Source organism: Puma concolor, chromosome E2 (assembly GCF_028749965.1).
Source record: "Puma concolor isolate L17-30 chromosome E2, mPumCon1.1.hap2, whole genome shotgun sequence".
Classification (NCBI taxonomy): Eukaryota; Metazoa; Chordata; class Mammalia; order Carnivora; family Felidae; genus Puma; species Puma concolor.
Window position 1 is genome coordinate 29047697 of NC_141681.1, and position 18331 is coordinate 29066027.

General features: G+C 38.6%; 1 protein-coding gene across 1 annotated transcript; it reads left to right on the plus strand.

Moving 5' to 3' along the window:
• Positions 1-171: 171 nt before the first annotated feature.
• NUDT21 (nudix hydrolase 21) lies at positions 172-15728 on the plus strand. Its single transcript, XM_025920625.2, has 7 exons — positions 172-440; positions 2868-3068; positions 3918-3981; positions 8903-8992; positions 13294-13369; positions 13990-14104; positions 15391-15728. Exons 1-7 carry the CDS (start codon positions 325-327, stop codon positions 15410-15412), a joined length of 684 nt encoding a protein of 227 aa, XP_025776410.1. The 5' UTR covers positions 172-324; the 3' UTR covers positions 15413-15728.
• The last annotated feature ends 2603 nt before the right edge of the window (positions 15729-18331 follow it).

Genomic DNA, 18331 nt, shown 5'->3' on the forward strand with positions numbered 1-18331 from the left:
GTGTTTCCCAGCACCGCCCAATAGGAAGTGCGAAAGTAAGAGGAGGAGGAGCCCATTCCTGATTTACCAATGGAAACTCCAGATATTGCAGTCATCTCATCAGCGATTGGCCCAGTGGTGCTGGGCTAGGCCAGCCACCGCCTCTCCACTTCCTGCCGCCAGGCGCTCCGGATGCACTTCCGGCGTGCCTTTACCTCCTCTTGCCCTCTCATGTTAATGGCGGGTGGCGTCTGCTGAGGAGAACGTGAATAACCGCTCCCGGCACAGGGAAAGTCTCCCTGCCTGCCCCATTTCCTCTCGCCGCCAGTATTCTAGCTAGTCAGCATGTCCGTGGTGCCGCCCAATCGCTCACAAACCGGCTGGCCCCGAGGGGTCAACCAGTTCGGCAACAAGTACATCCAGCAGACGAAGCCCCTCACCCTGGAGCGAACCATCAATCTGTAAGTGCGGCCTGGCCTTAGCGCGCTGCCTTCGCGGGCACTCCCTTCCTCTTTAGCGCTCCTAAAGACTCCAGGTCTTCTGGCGCGTCCCTGGCCCTCGGCGGGCTCCACGCCTCCCCACCATCTCCAGTCCCGCTCGCGGACGCGCGCTTTTGAAGATCCCTCGGGGCCCTTTCCTGGTCCTCGGGCGCCATGGGGTTAGAGTCCTACTTGGGAGGAGGGTTTTCCTTTTCTGGAGAGAAGGCTTGCTCCCCTGCCCCTCCATTCAGTCATTCTAGGAAAATCCCAAGTTTGTTTTGAACTCACCCCCTCCCCACGTCTCCAGAGGTAACCTACTGGAAAAGGTGTGTTTATTTTTCCCGTCCAATGTTTCTGTTTTCCCATCACGTTTGTGGTATTGTTTTTGTGTTTTTTTATCTGGTATGAATGGTGTAATGTATCGTTTTTGCAGTTTTCACTTTTCTGTAGCGGTAAGCTTTCGAGATCTCGGTATGAAGCTTAGGTTTAGGTTTTTTCTCTTAACTGCTTAATTGCATTTGGGCTCTTGAATGCAGCACATTTTATTCCTGTGTTCAGAACTAGCTGGCTTACCCTATGCATTCACCTGCGGCATTGACTGCCGCAGCGACCAGAGTCAACCACCGCGTAGGCCCCCAGCTTAGGGTGGATTCTGTTAGGGTTGGGCTTTCATTCAGACCGTGGAGGGGACCAGCCTGCAGCCCCAGAGAATCCACTGTGGCCTGCGTTTTTATTTTCAACACTTTTCTGTTTAAGCCCTTCAAGCCCTTGCGTGTCGATGTCACTCACAAAAGTCATCTTGCAGTGGCGGGTAATTGGCGTTTGGGCTCTGTCTTGATCAAGAAATTGTCAGAATATCCTTTTTCTTTTCTTTCTTTCTTTCTTTTTTTTTTTTTTTTTTTGCTTTAAATAATATCTTAGAGTTTGTGACCCACCGTGGTGCTGACCCTAATGGAGGAAAGTAGCCAGTTTATACTGGTCAGTATTTATAAGGTACAAGAATTTACTGATACTGGGGTTTCCATGAGAAACTTTAAGTGTTTCTCTATTTTACATTCAAATAAATGGACTTGTTCCCTTCAACAGCGATTTGAAATGGAAAAGATGGTGGTTGTTATTGCTTTATTTGGCAAAACAGGTGCTGGCTTGGAAAGTTAGATAATAAAAATGTTAGGTTTATTAAATCTGTAGGTAGATAGTGGTGTATGTACAAGCTAATATCTCTAGCCAGTACATTAGCATAATAGCAGTTTAATTTCAGATCTCTTCTTCAAAACATCTTCATAAGATTTCCATGAAGTGGAAAAGGTAATTTTTTTTTCTTTTCATGTGAAAGCACAGCTTCCGGATTACTTTGGTAATTAGAGCTAGGGCGCACGGTTTTCTCTTGAGTTAACTTTATTTAATTTGCATCAAATGACTACGTAGAATTAACTTGGTGAAATGTTTTTATTTTTGCCCCATTAAAGTTATGGGTTGATGGGGATGCCTGGGTGGCTCATTCAGTTTAAGTGTCCAACTTTGTGGCCAAAGTCATGGTCTCAGGGCTCTTGAGTTCAAGCCCTCTGTCAGACTCTGTGCCGACAGCTCAGAACCTGGAACTTGCTTCAGTTTTCTGTGTCTTCCTCTTTCTTTGATCCTCCTCTGCTTGTGCTCTCTCTCTCTCTCTCTCTCTCTTAAACATAAATAAACAAAAAATTTTTAAAAAGTTGTGGGTTGATGAATTTACAGAACGTTTCCTCTCCTGTATAAATACAGTATTCAGAAAAAAAATCACTGATGTGAACTCATTTCACCAGGGTGCATTATAATCTAACTTGAAAACAAGTCCTCTTCCCCACAATATACTTTATTTTAGGAAACATTGCATAAATGCCTACTTTGTATCAGGCACTGGGCATAATGCTTGGTGTACAATGGAGAAGTCCCTGCTTTGCTAACTGAAGAGATGATGGAAAGTAGTGGCTCATCTTGTAGAAAAATAAGTATTAGTCTTTAACACCTATAGTTAATAGAATTTCTGATTAGATTGGTAGAGGAGCCCTAGGGAGCATTAGCTAGGTTGTCGATATTAGTATGGCAGCTGTGATAAAAAACCAGGGGAGTACCAGACATCCAGGTGGCCACTTCTCTAAGCATTTGAGGGCCTTAAGGATGGTGTTGTGTATAGTTGAAAGTTCAAGTGTGGGTAGCAGCTTGATCTAATGGAAGCTCTGACTTTATAGTCCAGAGAGCTGGATTCTAATCTTTGCTGTCACATTAACTAGCTATGTAACTTTGGACAAATCCTGTGTCTCTGAGTACAACATATACACTTTTATACCATAGTTTCTTTATCCGTGGTTGGAATCTGTCATGGTAAATTATTGTCTTCAGTTCTCAGGTGAGATGTTTGTCTTTGGATCACAGGTACCCTCTTACCAATTATACTTTTGGTACAAAAGAGCCCCTCTATGAGAAGGACAGCTCTGTTGCAGCCAGATTTCAGCGCATGAGGGAGGAATTTGATAAAATTGGAATGAGAAGGACCGTAGAAGGGGTTCTGATTGTCCATGAACACCGGCTACCACATGTGTTACTGCTGCAGCTGGGCACAACTTTCTTCAAATTGTAAGTGTCACTGGAAATTAACAGCAAGACAACTTTTAGGATTGCTGTTTTATGCAGCTTTGGAATACAGTTTTAGACCTTATTTATTTCCGCAAACACTACTGTTAATGGAGTCTTCAGAAAGAGGAATTCATAAAGTCATTTTCCTCCAGGGTAGTGCTCATTTATTGCCTAATTAGAAATCTGCATGTGTCTGTATATTGCTAATAATTGAGCCTGATAGAAGCCCTGTACAGCAAATAAGTCCAAATTCAATTTCTAGGTATCATTGTAGCATTACTAAGAACAATTGATATTATTTCTTTCTTAGGATGAATAGTGTTTATTTTTCTTAAAATGACTTACATATTTATAGATAACTATTTAGTTTTATCATTTAAACTTATAAATCTCTCAGTATTATACATTTAGTCCACAACTATTTGACCAGATTATACCAAAAAGGTCAAATCCTTAGATAGGAATTCTTGAAAAATGTCCCATTTTTCAGACCTAAAGAATGTGGTCCACTGCCTCTCTGGGCGTTTCTATAATCCGTTTTCACCAGATAGCTTCCAGAGAGAAGAGATTGGGATGGACTCATGGCCAGCAGTTATATTTGTTATGTTACACGTTTTGTTTGTTTAAAACTAGGGTTTGTGTACTGTTAGTCTGGTGACTTAATACAATGAATTCAACTTTCTAGCACATTCTTTCCCCTCCCTTTACATTTGTTTGCTTTGATTGCCTTAGGCAACATTGAAATATGTGTTATTCAGTTACATGATAGAAATTAAGCATTATTTTTTTTCTTCCTGTTACCCTAAAATTGTATTAAGTTGAAAGCTGAAATTCTTAACTTTTATACAGACCTGGTGGTGAACTTAACCCTGGAGAAGATGAAGTCGAAGGACTAAAACGCTTAATGACAGAGGTATTTTTCCATTTAACCACTTTTGCAGTTTGATTCTTGCCCTGAATACCACCAACTTAATGGATAATTAGGCTTTTTATCTCTTGTGGAAAGGATAAGTTTATTTTGAATAGTTTTCAATAAATAAAACATGAACAACAGTGTTACTACAATGTTTAATTTCTGCAAGTTGATCTTGTGCTTTATCTTAACTTTTTTTGTTGTTGTAATGTTGTTCTAACAATAATGGTTAATAAAAGCCAACATTTATTGAGTACTTACTGTGCTAGGCACTGTTCTGAGTGCTTTACATGCAATAACTCCTTCAACCATCACAACAGCCCTTGGAGGAAGTACTATTATTAATCCCATTTTACCCATTGGGATACTGGGCCCAGAGGTTCAAGTAACTTGCTTGATGTTTACAGCTAGTATGTCATGTGGCTGGAGATTTGAATGTAGTATTATTCCAGTGTAGACCGCTATAGGGTTTTGACAAGAGAATGATTACTGCTAAATACCTATTTTCGTTTTTGCACTTTTATCTTTTAACGTTTACTCAAATTGTGCCACCTTTTAAAAGCACTCTAGGGGCGCCTGGGTGGCGCAGTCGGTTAAGCGTCCGACTTCAGCCAGGTCACGATCTCGCACTCCGTGAGTTCGAGCCCCGCGTCAGGCTCTGGGCTGATGGCTCGGAGCCTGGAGCCTGTTTCCGATTCTGTGTCTCCCTCTCTCTCTGCCCCTCCCCCGTTCATGCTCTGTCTCTCTCTGTCCCAAAAATAAATAAACGTTGAAAAAAAAAATTTAAATTGATAAAAAAAAAAAAAAAAAAGCACTCTAATGTCTGCCTCTAAAGACTAGGGGCCAAATGTATATAGATGCTCGAGATTTTGAGATTGCAGGTTGTTTTCACTTTTTAGCATGCAATCCTTCCGTCTTTAATTGCAAAACTAATATACGTTTCGTGCCAAAACCTTGGCAGATACAGAAAAGCAGAAGGAGAAACAAAGCTAAAATCACCTGTAATTCTACCACTTTGACCTACTGGTTTATCTTTCTAGTATTTTTTCTAGTGCATTGTAACTTTTAAATGTTGTGCTGTGCTTAGACTTCCATTCATATGTGGTTGATTGGACCTACTTGCTTAGCTCAGCTCCTTCTCAAAACTCCACCAAAAAGGAAGTAAAGAGTTTTTGTTTTTTTTTATTTAAGATATAAAGTCAGTAGGATTGAAGGAGTGTAAGATGAGACAAAAGCGAAAAAGAAATTTTAGGAGCTAGAAAGCAGATGGGCAAGTCACATCTGTCTTAGCAGAAACTCTCAACAGGAAGGTAGTCCAGGACCTAGCACTACAGAGCAACAGGTTGAAGGATTGGAAGTGCCAGGTGCCCATGAAAGTGGGGGCATGCATGGACTGAAAACTGGGTTGATTGACAGTTTGTATAGGACATATTTCTATATCTCGGTCATCTTCCCCACTCTGTACAGTTAGACAAAGACTAGCTGGTGATTGATTGTCAGTAGCTATTCACTCAGAGAACACTAAGCATTGAAAAAGTAGAGGAGATGAGAATAAGTGAGAGTTTACATCCTCAGTAGTGAGACTTCTAGACTTCTACTAGACTCATAAAATGGTGACAACTAGGCTTACATACATACTCTGGGCTGAAGGTTGGAGGTTTTGTTTCTGGAGAAAGTGGCCAGTCCAAAACAAACAAACAAACAACCCTCCAGATGATAGTATTTGAGAATCTTCCCAAAGAACAGTGTGATCCTATCACAGAGAGGTGATAGTTAAGCATCTTATTGCTTTACCCCTAATTGTGAGCCAGGCTTTTGGAGAAAGTGTCTTAAGAAGAAAGAGAGTAAAAGAAGCAAATGAAAGTCAACAGAAAACTCAGCAACAAAATTATGACTCGTATTTTTGGTGTGATGAAAGGAGATAGCTCATGTGTGGAACACTGTGCCATAAAAAAGACTATTCAGCCAACAAGAAAGAACCCATGATATTAAAATGTTAGCAGAAACAAAAAATTCAGTAGAGGGTTAAAAGATTGAATTGGCAAAATCTACAAAGTAGAATGAAAAGGTAAAACAAAGGTAAGAAAAGACAAAATTAGTGGGTCATTCTAGAAGGACCAGAATAGATTATAGATAAATAGAACAAAGAAGGAATAGCAAAACAATAACTCAAGAAAATTTCCCAAACTCAAATAACATGAGTTTTCAGATTAAAAAAGACCTATCGGCCTTCCCTCTATAATGAATATTAAAAGATCCATGCAAAGGCCTATCATCATGAAATTTTATTTTTTTTATTTTAGAGAGAGAGAGCATGTGGGCAGAATGGAGGGACGGTGGGGGAGGGAAGAGAGAGATAATCTTAAGCAGGTTCCATGCTCAGTGCAGAGCCCAACACATGTCTCGATCCCATGACCCCAGGATCATGACCTGAGCCAAAATCGAGTCAGATGCTCAACCAACTGAGCCACCCAGGCGCTCCTGAAACTTTAAGTACGTAAGGATAAAGAGAAGATCCTAAAAACTTCCAAAGTTGGGGAGGGGAGGAGAGACAGGAATTAAATCCAAAGCATCAAAATTAGAAATGGTATTGTCTTCCTAGAAATAACACCGAAGTTAAAAGGTCTGGGAACATGCCTTTGTAATTCTGAGAGAACATGATTTCTGTCATAGAATTTTCTGTCTAATCAAACCATAAATCAAATGTACAGTAAAAAATTTATTTCTAGACCTACAGTTTCCAGAAATATATCTCTTGTACCTTTTCCCAGGAAGCTCCCGGGAGCTTCCTGGGAGGGTCTTCACCACCAAAATGAAAGAAAAAACTAAGAAGATACGGTATTCAGAATATAGAGAGGATCTAACAACACAGGAAAGAGGAAAAGGGAAGTCCTAGGCCTCCAGCTGTGAGGCAGGGCTGAGAGCATCTACAGAGCGGTGGAGGATATAGAAAGTCTGTCAGTGGGGCGCCAGGGTGGATCAGTTGGTTGAGTGACGTCAGACTTTTGATTTTGGCTCAGGACATGACCCTGGGGTCATGGGATTGAGCCCTGCATTGGGCTCCAAGCTAGATGTGGAGCCTGCTTGGGATATATTCATTCTCTCTCTCTCTCTCTCTCTCTCTCTCTCTCTCTCTCTCTCTCTCTCTCTCTCTCCCTCCCTCCCCCTCCCTCCCTCCCTCCCTCCCTCTCCCTCCCTCCCTCCCTCCCTCTCCCCTTCTCCCTCTGCCCCTCTCCCCCAGTTGTGTGTGTGTGCTCTCTCTCCAAAACAAAACAAAAGTGTCTTAGGAAAAAATGAAAGTGATAGAAAATTTGATGTTTTGAGAAAAAATTTAAATTCTTGGGAGAATGTGGAGATGAAGTAGTGATAGTGAATGATACGGATATATGAGATAGTTATTAACTCTGAAAGAAAAGGTTAGTTGCGTAGTAACAAAATGTAATTATGGTTTACTAAACACTCTGGTATGTCTGATTCACCTAGTTACAGTAATTTAAGTACCGAATATAAACTTAATCAAATGGTGGAGGAGAAAGTATGAATGGAGGATGTAATTTTTAAGATCCAAATTCTCACCCACAGTAGAGGGTGTTAATGGTTTTTTTTTCTTTAGGTTTATAAAAACATAATAAGGTAATCAAAAAATGCCAAAAAGAATGCATTGAAAGTGTAACTGTAGTGGAGAATCCTGATAAACACTACCTCAGTCGGGTGATCAAGATTAACATCAGTGAAAAGTCCTGCCGATAGAACGTGCCCTGATGTGATGTGATGAGAATGGTACTTTAGCTCTGTGGTCTTCCTCTCCAAACTTCCCAAAATCTATAATCCCAGTGTAATTGAGCATTTTGCGAAATATCTGATCAGTGTTCCTTAAAACTGTGAAGATCATCAAAAACAAGGAAACTTTGAGAAACTGTTACAGTCTACGGGAAAAATTGTGCATAATGTAAATGTAGTAGCTTAGAGGAGATTCTGGGACTAGAAAAGGACATTAGTTAAAAACTAAGGATATCGCAATAAAGTATGGGCTTCCAGTTGATTATAAAGTATCAGTATTGGTTCCTTAGTTGTAACAAACGTGCTGTCCTATTGTGAGATGTTAATAATAGGGGAAACCGGGTATGGGATATATAGGAAGTCTGTAGCATCTTTGCATTTTTTTTTTTTTTCAGTAAATCTGGAGCAGTTTTTTGTTCGTTTGTTTCAAGTTTTTATTTAAATTGTGATTAACGTAGTATAATATTAGTTTCAGGAATAGAAGTTAGTGATCCATCAGTTGCTCATTACAACAAAAATACCCATCACCCATTTATCCCATCATCCTGCCTACCTTCTCTCCAGCAACCCTCTGAAACTTAAACAGTTTATTTAAAAACAAGGGGAATGCTTGTAAAAATAGAGGCAAGTATTGGAAAACAGCTAAGAGTTGAAAGTTGTAGCCAGTGGAAATTGGGAAAGTGGGACAGGGAACTTCTCATGGTAAACCTTGTAGAACCATGTTCGACCAATAAAAATGTATGGAGTGTGATTTTGATTAAAATAACTTAAGTCTAATGTAATGCACAGATTTATAAAAATGAGAATTGTGAATTTGGAACACTTTTCTATAATTTAGGTAGGTGGGTGATTTACATAAGCCTCAGCTTGATTCTGGAAACACTATTGTATGTATGGCATTGGCTGATGTAAGTAATTCATCACCTTTGGTTTTCCATGTGTGGTCAGGATGTAACAACAGATTCGTTGGTCCTGTATAGTTATGTTGATGCTAGATTGCCATTTTGGCACTCATAGTGTATGTCTTGGGCCAAGTTACACAGGTAATATTAGATAAAAAGTCATAAAGAGGAAATCTGTATTTTCACAAAAGAAGGATATAAATGGATTGTTTATTGGGTGTCTTATTTCTTCTTAACAGATACTGGGTCGTCAAGATGGAGTCCTGCAAGACTGGGTCATTGATGACTGCATTGGTAACTGGTGGAGACCAAATTTTGAACCTCCTCAGGTCAGTGCTCATTTATATTTGCTGGGCATTTGGGTAAGTAGAAAACGAATTTAATTCTAGCCATTTGAAAAGAGTGTAGTAGAATTTGACTTGAAATTTTCTTTTCTCTCTCCTTAATTTAGATAAAAAATGAAAAAGCCAAGCATTTGTTCTTTTAAAGGAAAATTTCAAACATACAAAAGTAGAAGGAATAGTGAAAATACATGAATCCCATTACCTGTCATCCACAGGTTAACAGTTAGCAACTCATGGTCAGACTTCACCTGCAACCCCATTTCCCCTGCCCTCACCTTGGATTATTTTGGAGCAAATCCTAGGTATCATTTGGAATGTAAATATTTCAGTATGTATTTCTAAAACACAAGGGTCTTTTTAAAAACACGACCACAGGGGCGCCTGGGTGGCGCAGTCGGTTAGGCGTCCGACTTCAGCCAGGTCACGATCTCGCGGTCCGTGAGTTCGAGCCCCGCGTCGGGCTCTGGGCTGATGGCTCAGAGCCTGGAGCCTGTTTCTGATTCTGTGTCTCCCTCTCTCTCTGCCCCTCCCCCGTTCATGCTCTGTCTCTCTCTGTCCCAAAAAAATAAATAAACGTTAAAAAAAAAAATTAAAAAAAAAAAAAAACTAAAAAAAAAAAAAAAACATGACCACAATACACATTCTCACATTAATAAATTATTCCATGAGCTCATTAAATATGTATATCCCTTGACTAGTTTCAAGTTTTATTTTTATTTTGTTTTCTAATTTGTTTAAATTAGGATAGTCTCGTAAATCTCTTTTGGCTGGTTGGTTTCCTATTTCTTTTTTTCCTTGTAATTTATTTGTTAATGAAAGCAAGCTATTTAAAGTCTTTTGTGTTTCCATTGCTGGTTGCATCTGCCTGTTGTCATTGAACATGTAGCTCTTTGGCTTCTGTCCTATAAAACTGGTAGTTAGATCAAGAGGCTGGATTTGGCTAATGAGGGAGTGCAAGGCTTACTTACCATAGGCAGTATATTGTTTATTGCTGCATAATAAATGATCCCCAAACTTAGCAGCTTAAAACAGCAAACATTTGTTATCTTCATTTCTCAGGATCAGGCATCTGGGAGCTGCTTAGCTGTGTAGTTCTGGCTCATGGTCTCATGAAGTTATGGTCAGGTTGTCAGTGGGATTGCATCCCCTCCAGGCTGGACTCAGGCTGAAGGATCTAATCCCAGGTTCACACATGTGTTTGTCAGCGGGCCTCTCCTCCTGGACTGTTGGACTGAAGGCTTCAGTTCCTTGTTGGGTGTTGACCCGAGGCCTCTCTCTGTTACCGTGAAGCGTCTCCACGGTGTAACTCCCAGTAAGGCAGCGGGCTTCCACTAGAGCTTGAGATCCGATATAGAGATAGTGACAGAGTGCTCAAGGAGGAAGTTGTGGTCTATTATAACCTAATCTTGACAGTGTCATACCATCACTTACTTCTGTACGCTATTGGTTGCACAAGCCAACATGGTACGTTGTAGGAGGGCACTGCACAAAGGTGTGGATACCTGGAGACCGTGGGGGTCATCTTGGAGGATGGCTGCCACCGATGGTATCGTGCACTTCCATCAGAAGTTTTTTAATGTCTGGTTGTCTCTTTCTGTAATGTTAGTGGCTCATTGATCATAGTTTTTTGGGTTTCATTACGGTTGTGATAGTTTTAAGGAAAACTTCTCTCATCAACTATTTGGTTACCGTGAGGTATAGTTTGTATAGGAAAGAATAGATGCGTCTTTTCATAAGAATGAATGAATTTATTAGTATCCTCCAAAGATGTTATTCAAGAGAAAGAAGAAGACAAAGACTTGGGTACAGACATTTTGTTTGGGAAGTGATCCCAGAAAGCAATAGACTGATAGGAGAGGGCAACCAGAAACAGCAATAGTCAAAAAAAGAAGGGCACATAATTGATTTTATTATAACTGTGGGCAACTGGATCCTGCTGAGGACTGTGAGGAACCATGTGGAATGTACCAAATTGTTCCATCAGAAGGATGGAAGACTGGAGATTCATACCCCATTGGATAGGGGTTAAATTAACTCCCTTGCACTTTCATGTTGAGTCTGAGCATTGGTTGATTTTTGGGGGCTTTGGAAATGCTTTGAGGCTGAAAAACAGAGACTGAGACAGTGGCAGCAAGCTGAGAGCTTTCTAGCACTTCCCAACAAAGCTGCCCTGAAATCTGAAGTGGGATGGGATCTGAGGTGGGTGATGAGGGGCACAAAAAGTGTGTTTCATTGACCTTTTAAAGTGTCATATGACCTCATGGATTTAAATACATTTGTTGTGTTTTAATCCATTGTAATGATTGATGATGGTACTGATGTCCAAGTTTTCTCACCTTTAACTGATGAGAGCCTCTGATCCTGAATCCTATAGACAAGGTTCTATGACTTGGATACCTTCTTTGCATTATGTGGTGTTCCAGGTTAAGAATCATACGAAATATCAACCAAGTAAAGATTAGATTATTATGTCTGTCCTCTTCCTTCTGACTCTCTAGTATAGCTGAAGGATAGGAAGATAAGGTGCTGTGGAAGCTGGTGCTAGTACTCACTCCCTGAGGATTGTCCTGGCCTTAAGAAAGTATCCGCTATCTGGAAATAGTGAAGTTCTGGTCCAAAGATACATGAAACAATTATTTTAAACTTTTTATGGTTTCTTGAACATTCTTTGATCGAACTGGAAGCTCAGTAATAAGTTTTCCAGGCTACTTTCTAAATGCCCTCATCTCCCCTACCGAAGGGCTAGGACAGTTACTTTAATTCACTGAAACCTAGGGTTGGCTCTGCTAGCATGAGGTGTAACGCAGGTGTTGTGTGTAGGTGTTACGTGTTTATTTAATACACTTGGGGTAGTGGTTAGGTGTCAGTGGGAAAAGAGCATGACACCGTCTCCCTGTCTTTTTGTATAAAGTGCCCTTGGCTTAAAATAAACACCAAGAGGAAGACTGGAGAAGAAAGGCTTAAAAGAAAAGGAACATGTAGCCATAAGTAGAAGAAAATTGGGGTAATTAATGCCAGTCACTTTGGTTTGGTCATGGTGTGGGAGCTTCTGTTTTATGTGAACCACAGGTCTCCCATAGCCTGTGCTATTCAAACTACTACTTACCTTTTTGTTTGTTACTGCCAGTGCCTGGTTTTCATGATCATGTAGGGTGCCTCCAAAGCCTGGGATGGTTGTCTTCGTTTATCATACTTTAGGGATGGCTGCGCTGTGTAATTATTCTGACTGGAATACTGAGATAATCCAGTGAGGGGTAGCATAGTGGGAAGTAACAGGCTTTTATAGTGTGATGATGGTTGAATAGATGAGGTTGAATCCTGATGTCACTACTTATTTGTGTAATCTTGGGAAAGACCTTTAGCTTCTCAGTGTAAGTTCTTACATTAAATGTGGGGGATATTACCTTCTTTTGGCTGCCTCTGTTTTATCCTACTCTCCCCTTATATCTATTTTCAGCATTTTTCAATTGCCCTGCCCTCAAATACAACTCCCAAAGCCAAAGTAGATTTTTCTGAATGTATTATGGGGAGGTGCAGGAGAGATCTGTATCCCAGACTTTTAAACTTTGCTCTGTCAAAATTCTTTCTGAGGTTGTAGCCTCCCCTGTCTAATTTTCTTTAGAATCTCTTAAGTTCTCCAAAATATTTTCTGCATTTTCACAAGCAACTTGATTCTCTCCAGCTGATAGGACTCCCCTTCCACTGCTCGTCTGGTGTTCCTGAAGCGTGCATCCGGTGTGTGTGTGGCATCATTGGGGGAGGAGCATCTTGTCAAATACCTCACGGGCCATATTTAAACTTTTAATATAGCAAATGTGTCCATATCAGAATTCTAGAAAATTGAACTTAGTGAATTTTTTTTTTAAAACAACTTTTATTAGAACAGTACTTAATGTCAGACTTCATTGGGTTGTAAATTTCTCAAGCTGTCAGTCCTACGACTGCATATTTAATTGACTTGAATGGTTTTCTACTTATTACGTTGTGTTTATTAAGCATTTGTCTATTAGAACATCTGTTAGGTACTAGGTTTTGGTCAAGGCCAGACTAGAAGGGGTTCTAGTTCTCCCAACAGTATACATTGTATTGGGAAATAAACATATAAAGAAATAATTGAAACCACAGGATACATGTTAAGTAAAATTGTGTTGGCATTATGAGAACTTAGTCTCTAAAGGTTGATATTTGATCGTAAGGTATGAAATGGAAGAAGTTGATAAATAAAGGTATGGAGTTGATTAAGGGATGTCTTGGCAAATACAAATTCTTCTCTTTTGCTATTTTAGTATCCGTATATTCCTGCACATATTACAAAGCCTAAGGAACATAAGAAGTTATTTTTGGTTCAACTTCAAGAGAAAGGTAAGTTAGTTTGTTTTCGAAAGCACCCACCTAAAAACTTTTGTAGAGTAATTTCAAGAATACTTCTATTGGTGTTTTCTCCACGTTCCTTAAAATTTTGGATTTATTCTGAAAATAAAAGCACATACTATGTTTGTACAGAATTCACTAGTTTTTCTTATAGGTGTGCCAGTCATGCTATAGGGGGGAAAGTAAATTTAACTAGAGCATAAAATGCCATTTGGTGGCATTTTGAAATAACTCTATTGATAAATTGTAACAAACTGAAAATTTTAGATGATAGATGAACTGATTTTTTTAATACCATATTTAGATCTGTTGTACAGTTTAACAAATAATTATTCCATGTCTTAAAAATGGAATTAATAAATTATAAACCCGAGGCTCTGCTCTTCTCCTTGTTCCCAGGGCCAGCACTTCTAAGATGCTCTTACTTGTTAGCAACATGAACTATGAACTTTGCCCAGAAGATACAACCAAAAAATGTGTTAATGAGAATTACCTTTTTCCTCAAAAGTTTCTCAAATGTAAAACCAGTGAGTGATGAATTTATGAATGAAGTAGAAGCAGTGATTGTATAAGAATTTACAGAAAATGAATACTGTTTTATTTTATTTTAGCCTTGTTTGCAGTCCCTAAAAATTACAAGCTTGTAGCTGCACCATTGTTTGAATTATATGACAATGCACCAGGATATGGACCCATCATTTCCAGTCTCCCTCAGCTTCTGAGCAGGTATAGAAAGTTGAACATTCTGTGGCTGATTAGTCTGAATTGCCAGATTTAAAATATTCTGAGCTGGTTGAGAAGGGGTAATTATGAATTTTGGTTTTTAAGGAAACTAACACGTAGATGGATTCATAGTTAATGTACAAGCCATAGAGTAAATATGACTGACTAAAAAGTGTCCCCAGACTCCTCAAGTTGCAGCATGACATTCTTGTAAATACCAGAAGTGTACCAGCGGTGCTCTTCCCCAAATCTGATTTATTTTTTTTTTACTGTTAAGATTGAAGTCTTCATTCAAAGAAGAGATGGTAAAATGGTAGTCAGCAGTGTATAATAAAAACCAGGGAAATTATCTGTATAAAAATGTGGAGAATTGAATCTCTTGGTGTAGTATGTTCTCTATCGTCTTCAAAACCTGCTATAGTTAGGCCTATTGGGTATGTGGGATTAAGTCTTGAATTTTGACATACGTGGAGGTTTTTTGTGTTTCTTTTGGCAGGTAGAGTGATAAGTGCATTAAAAAAAAAAGTTGGCTTGTACTGTTTGAGGAGCCTTCTATGGACAGGGATCGCAGAACAATGTGGTAGCTAAGAATATAGATTCTGAGGGCAGAGTTTGGATTTGAATTCTACCTTTAATAACTTCCTGGCAGTGTGACCTTGGACAAACTCTACTGTTTGCTTGTTTCTTCACCTGTAAATCAGGGTGGTAGTCCCCACTTCATAGAATTGTGAGGAGTGAGTAAAATGATGCATCTGAAGTGCTTAACAATAGTGCCAGGCGCCTGGCAAATGCTGACATAAATATTAGTTCAAAAACATTTCCAGTAGTGATTTTGGCTTTCTGTGAAACCTTGTTGATTAGGAAATTGGTCTTTCTATTTTGTTACATGAATCAAACTTTATCTTTTGCTCCTCTTGGTCTAATGATGGGTTAAAAGTTGAAGTATGACATATGAAAAAGAGCCCTAACATCACTTATCAGGTATCGGGAACTGTGCTGAATGGCAGAGTACCGTGAGGTATAAAAATTTTCCTTCCCACGAGGAACTTGTTAGTGGATAATTAATCAAATGTACACTCTTAAATTTTCTTTTTAGTTGTAAGTATTTAACAACACTTATTTAATGTGTAAGACCAGACAGGTGAGAGAAAAAGTATGTCTCTGTATAGAAAATGCCAATAATGTCAAAGGAGGGCAGAAATGTTCACATTTCTTTATCATCATCTAAGGTAAAAAACTTTGTAAATTATGCTGTTTTTAATAAAGATATTGTTCTTTCTAAAATTCAGGTTCAATTTTATATACAACTGAATTCCTGCACAGTGGAGAAGTAAAAGAAGCCGTCTCTGTGAGCACAGCTATAACACATTGTAGAATAAACATGGTAGACAAGGTTTTTTTTGGTTTTGTTTTGTTTTGTTTTTTATCTCTTCCCCAATCCCTAAATTGCTACCTACTTCCTGTTTGAATAGTAAAGTTAATACGAAGAACTAGATAGTGGTGTACACAAATGTGATAAAGTTTAATTTACTTTTGGTTCTACTCCTACTTTTTGTACAACATTAAAGAGTATGGACTTCTTTCTATTTGTATTTTTGTTTTTCACATTAAACTTGGAAAATTCTTACAGGTGAGGACTGGTTTTTTTCCCCCCTCGTAGGCTGATGAATATTTAAAGACAATGGCAGATTTAGGTCAGTCGAGTTTATGGGACCCTTGTTCTGAGGTCATAGTTGGGGTATACTCCAAGACTGTGTTCTAGATTTTTGTGACGAGGAACCTATGTTATTTTTGGGAACTAGATTTGCTTGATGGATCCCAAGGTGTAACTCCTGAAACAAAGCACTCTGAATTGTACTACAGCAGAGCTCCCAGTATATTACTGACTTGTACATTTTATACTGATAGGTTCAGACCTTTGTTCGCAAGCAACAGACCTTAAACATATGAGGAGTCATTAAAATTGGCTAGCTTAGGGAAACTTGTGGGAATTGGTATAAAAAGAGACCCATTGAGAGCTGATTGAGATGTTTTTCCTTCACATAATGGAGGTATTAATTATTTGTGTTGTGACATTCTTAGTCATGGTAAAATAGTGGTCTGTAAAGGAAGTTTCTAAAAGTGGGTCTGTTAGGTTTTGAGCTCTTTGGATTGCAAAGTTAGTCATTTCAGTTTATATCCATAGAAACGAAAATTTGGTTTTAGCAAGTGACATAAGCCTTTTCAAAAATATTTTGGAATAATTTGAATCAACTGAAATATAAGAACAGGATAGGGGATAGATTTTATCAGCCTAAGAGAAAAATACCAAATTTTAAAAGCTCTTTAAAATAACACTACTAAATTAGGATCAAATTTGGGGGAATAAAAAAAGACTCCTAGGGCAAAGGAGTTTGTTGGCTGTGTCATAGCTTAATGGCCAAAGTATTTTGTGTATATGCCTTGTAGCACACTTGTTGATGGTAGGTCTGGTGAAAAGGAAATCTTGTAAGATGCAACTACTTAAGACAGATTGCTATAGTTTTTAATAGATAAACAGAAATGAACTATTGATTAATTCTTATATCTTTATGGTAGTGATCACAGGCTTTTTCTCCTGAACATAGGGTGATTTGAAAGGTACATTGCATACTCTTCCCTATTGAGACTTGAAAAAATTAGACCAAGAGCAATTATATTAGTAAAGGTTCAATTTTATTTAGTTGAGGTCCCATCAAACCATCACAAGGTTATGTGTCAAGTAGTGATTGTGACCATGCTCATGCTTTGTAGTAGGTGAGCACCACCAGGCTTTAGGACCAAAAATGAGTAGTGATTTTTTTGTTTGTTTGTTTTTTTGAAAAAGCCACTAATTCTGTGGATAGTCATCTCCCTCAAGGGCTAACAGTCCCACTCCTCTGGTTTACATTAATATGTTTATAACTTACTATAATTTTCCTGGTGAGCTCACTGATTCGCTGAGCCCTGTCAAGATTGGGTAAGGCAAAGATGGAGACAGCTTAATCCAGTCCACCTTCTTGGTTGCTTCTGGCATCCAAGTGAAAGGCTACAGTAACCACATTTCAGATGTGCTAGGCTAGTATTTGTCATTTGGGGATGGTGGAAGGAGGTGGGTTCGTGTGGTTTATAAAATGCTGTATAAGTTGAAGAGATCTAATATGAAGGTTCTCATGTCCTTTGTAACATAGGCTTTGACCTAGAAATTCTTGATCACTACTTCACAGTGTTAAGTACTTGAGTCCATCATTTATATGTTGGGGCCGAGGTAAGAAACACCTTTGATTTCAGCTGTCTGGGTTACTAACCTTAGAATGTAAAAAGATCTGGTTTGGGATGTAAAACTGACAACACACAAACACAAATGTTTTAAACTGTCTTTGAACTGGTCAGTTACGGTTGTATCTCAATACTCTGGTGTTTTAGGTTTCCTAATGGAAATAGTAGAACTAGGAAATTCAAATCTGATGTATTCCTACACATTAGAAGAGGGTACATGGGCATTGCTTAACGCTAAGCTCTTTTAATGTAAGTTCTTAACACACCTCTGCAAAAACTAACAGTCTTAAAATTGTGCATTCTGATTCTCTACATATTAAATACGGAATAATTTTAAAATGAGCTCTTGAACCGATTTTGTATTTTTGAATGCCTTCTATGTTTCAGGTTTGTTTATAGATGAGAGTCCTCTTTTGCATTGTAGGAGTACAATATATGTCGTGTTATTTTTTCAGAGTAATCCAAGTAGTGCATATTGTATATAAATCTGCTAAATGGCACTGGAAAATATTCAATAGCTTGGAGGAAAAACTAGAAGTTTTACTCAGATGTTTTCAGTCATATTTAGAATTGACATCCCTTTGAAGAAAAGTGAAATTTTTTTAAGTGATGAAGACTATTGTGGTTTTTTAATAAGTAGGTAATACTTAAAATGGCATTATGATAATTCTCTTTATGAATTTGTACTTTATAACATGAGATCTGGAAGATTTTTTATTTTTTATCATCTTAGCTTATATGGTTCAGTTATTATTTTGTTTTTTCACGGGTTCCATTAAATTAGCATGTATTTAGATAAAACATAGTCAAATTCGCCAGTCTTTCTTCATGTTTAATTAGAAGAGAGGTAGGTAGAGGTCCTCTAAATTCAACAGACCAGCAAGCATTAGCAGCTTAAAAATTCTCCTTCTTAAATGATGTGACTCTTATGCTTGCGGTTGTTAATGACTTTAT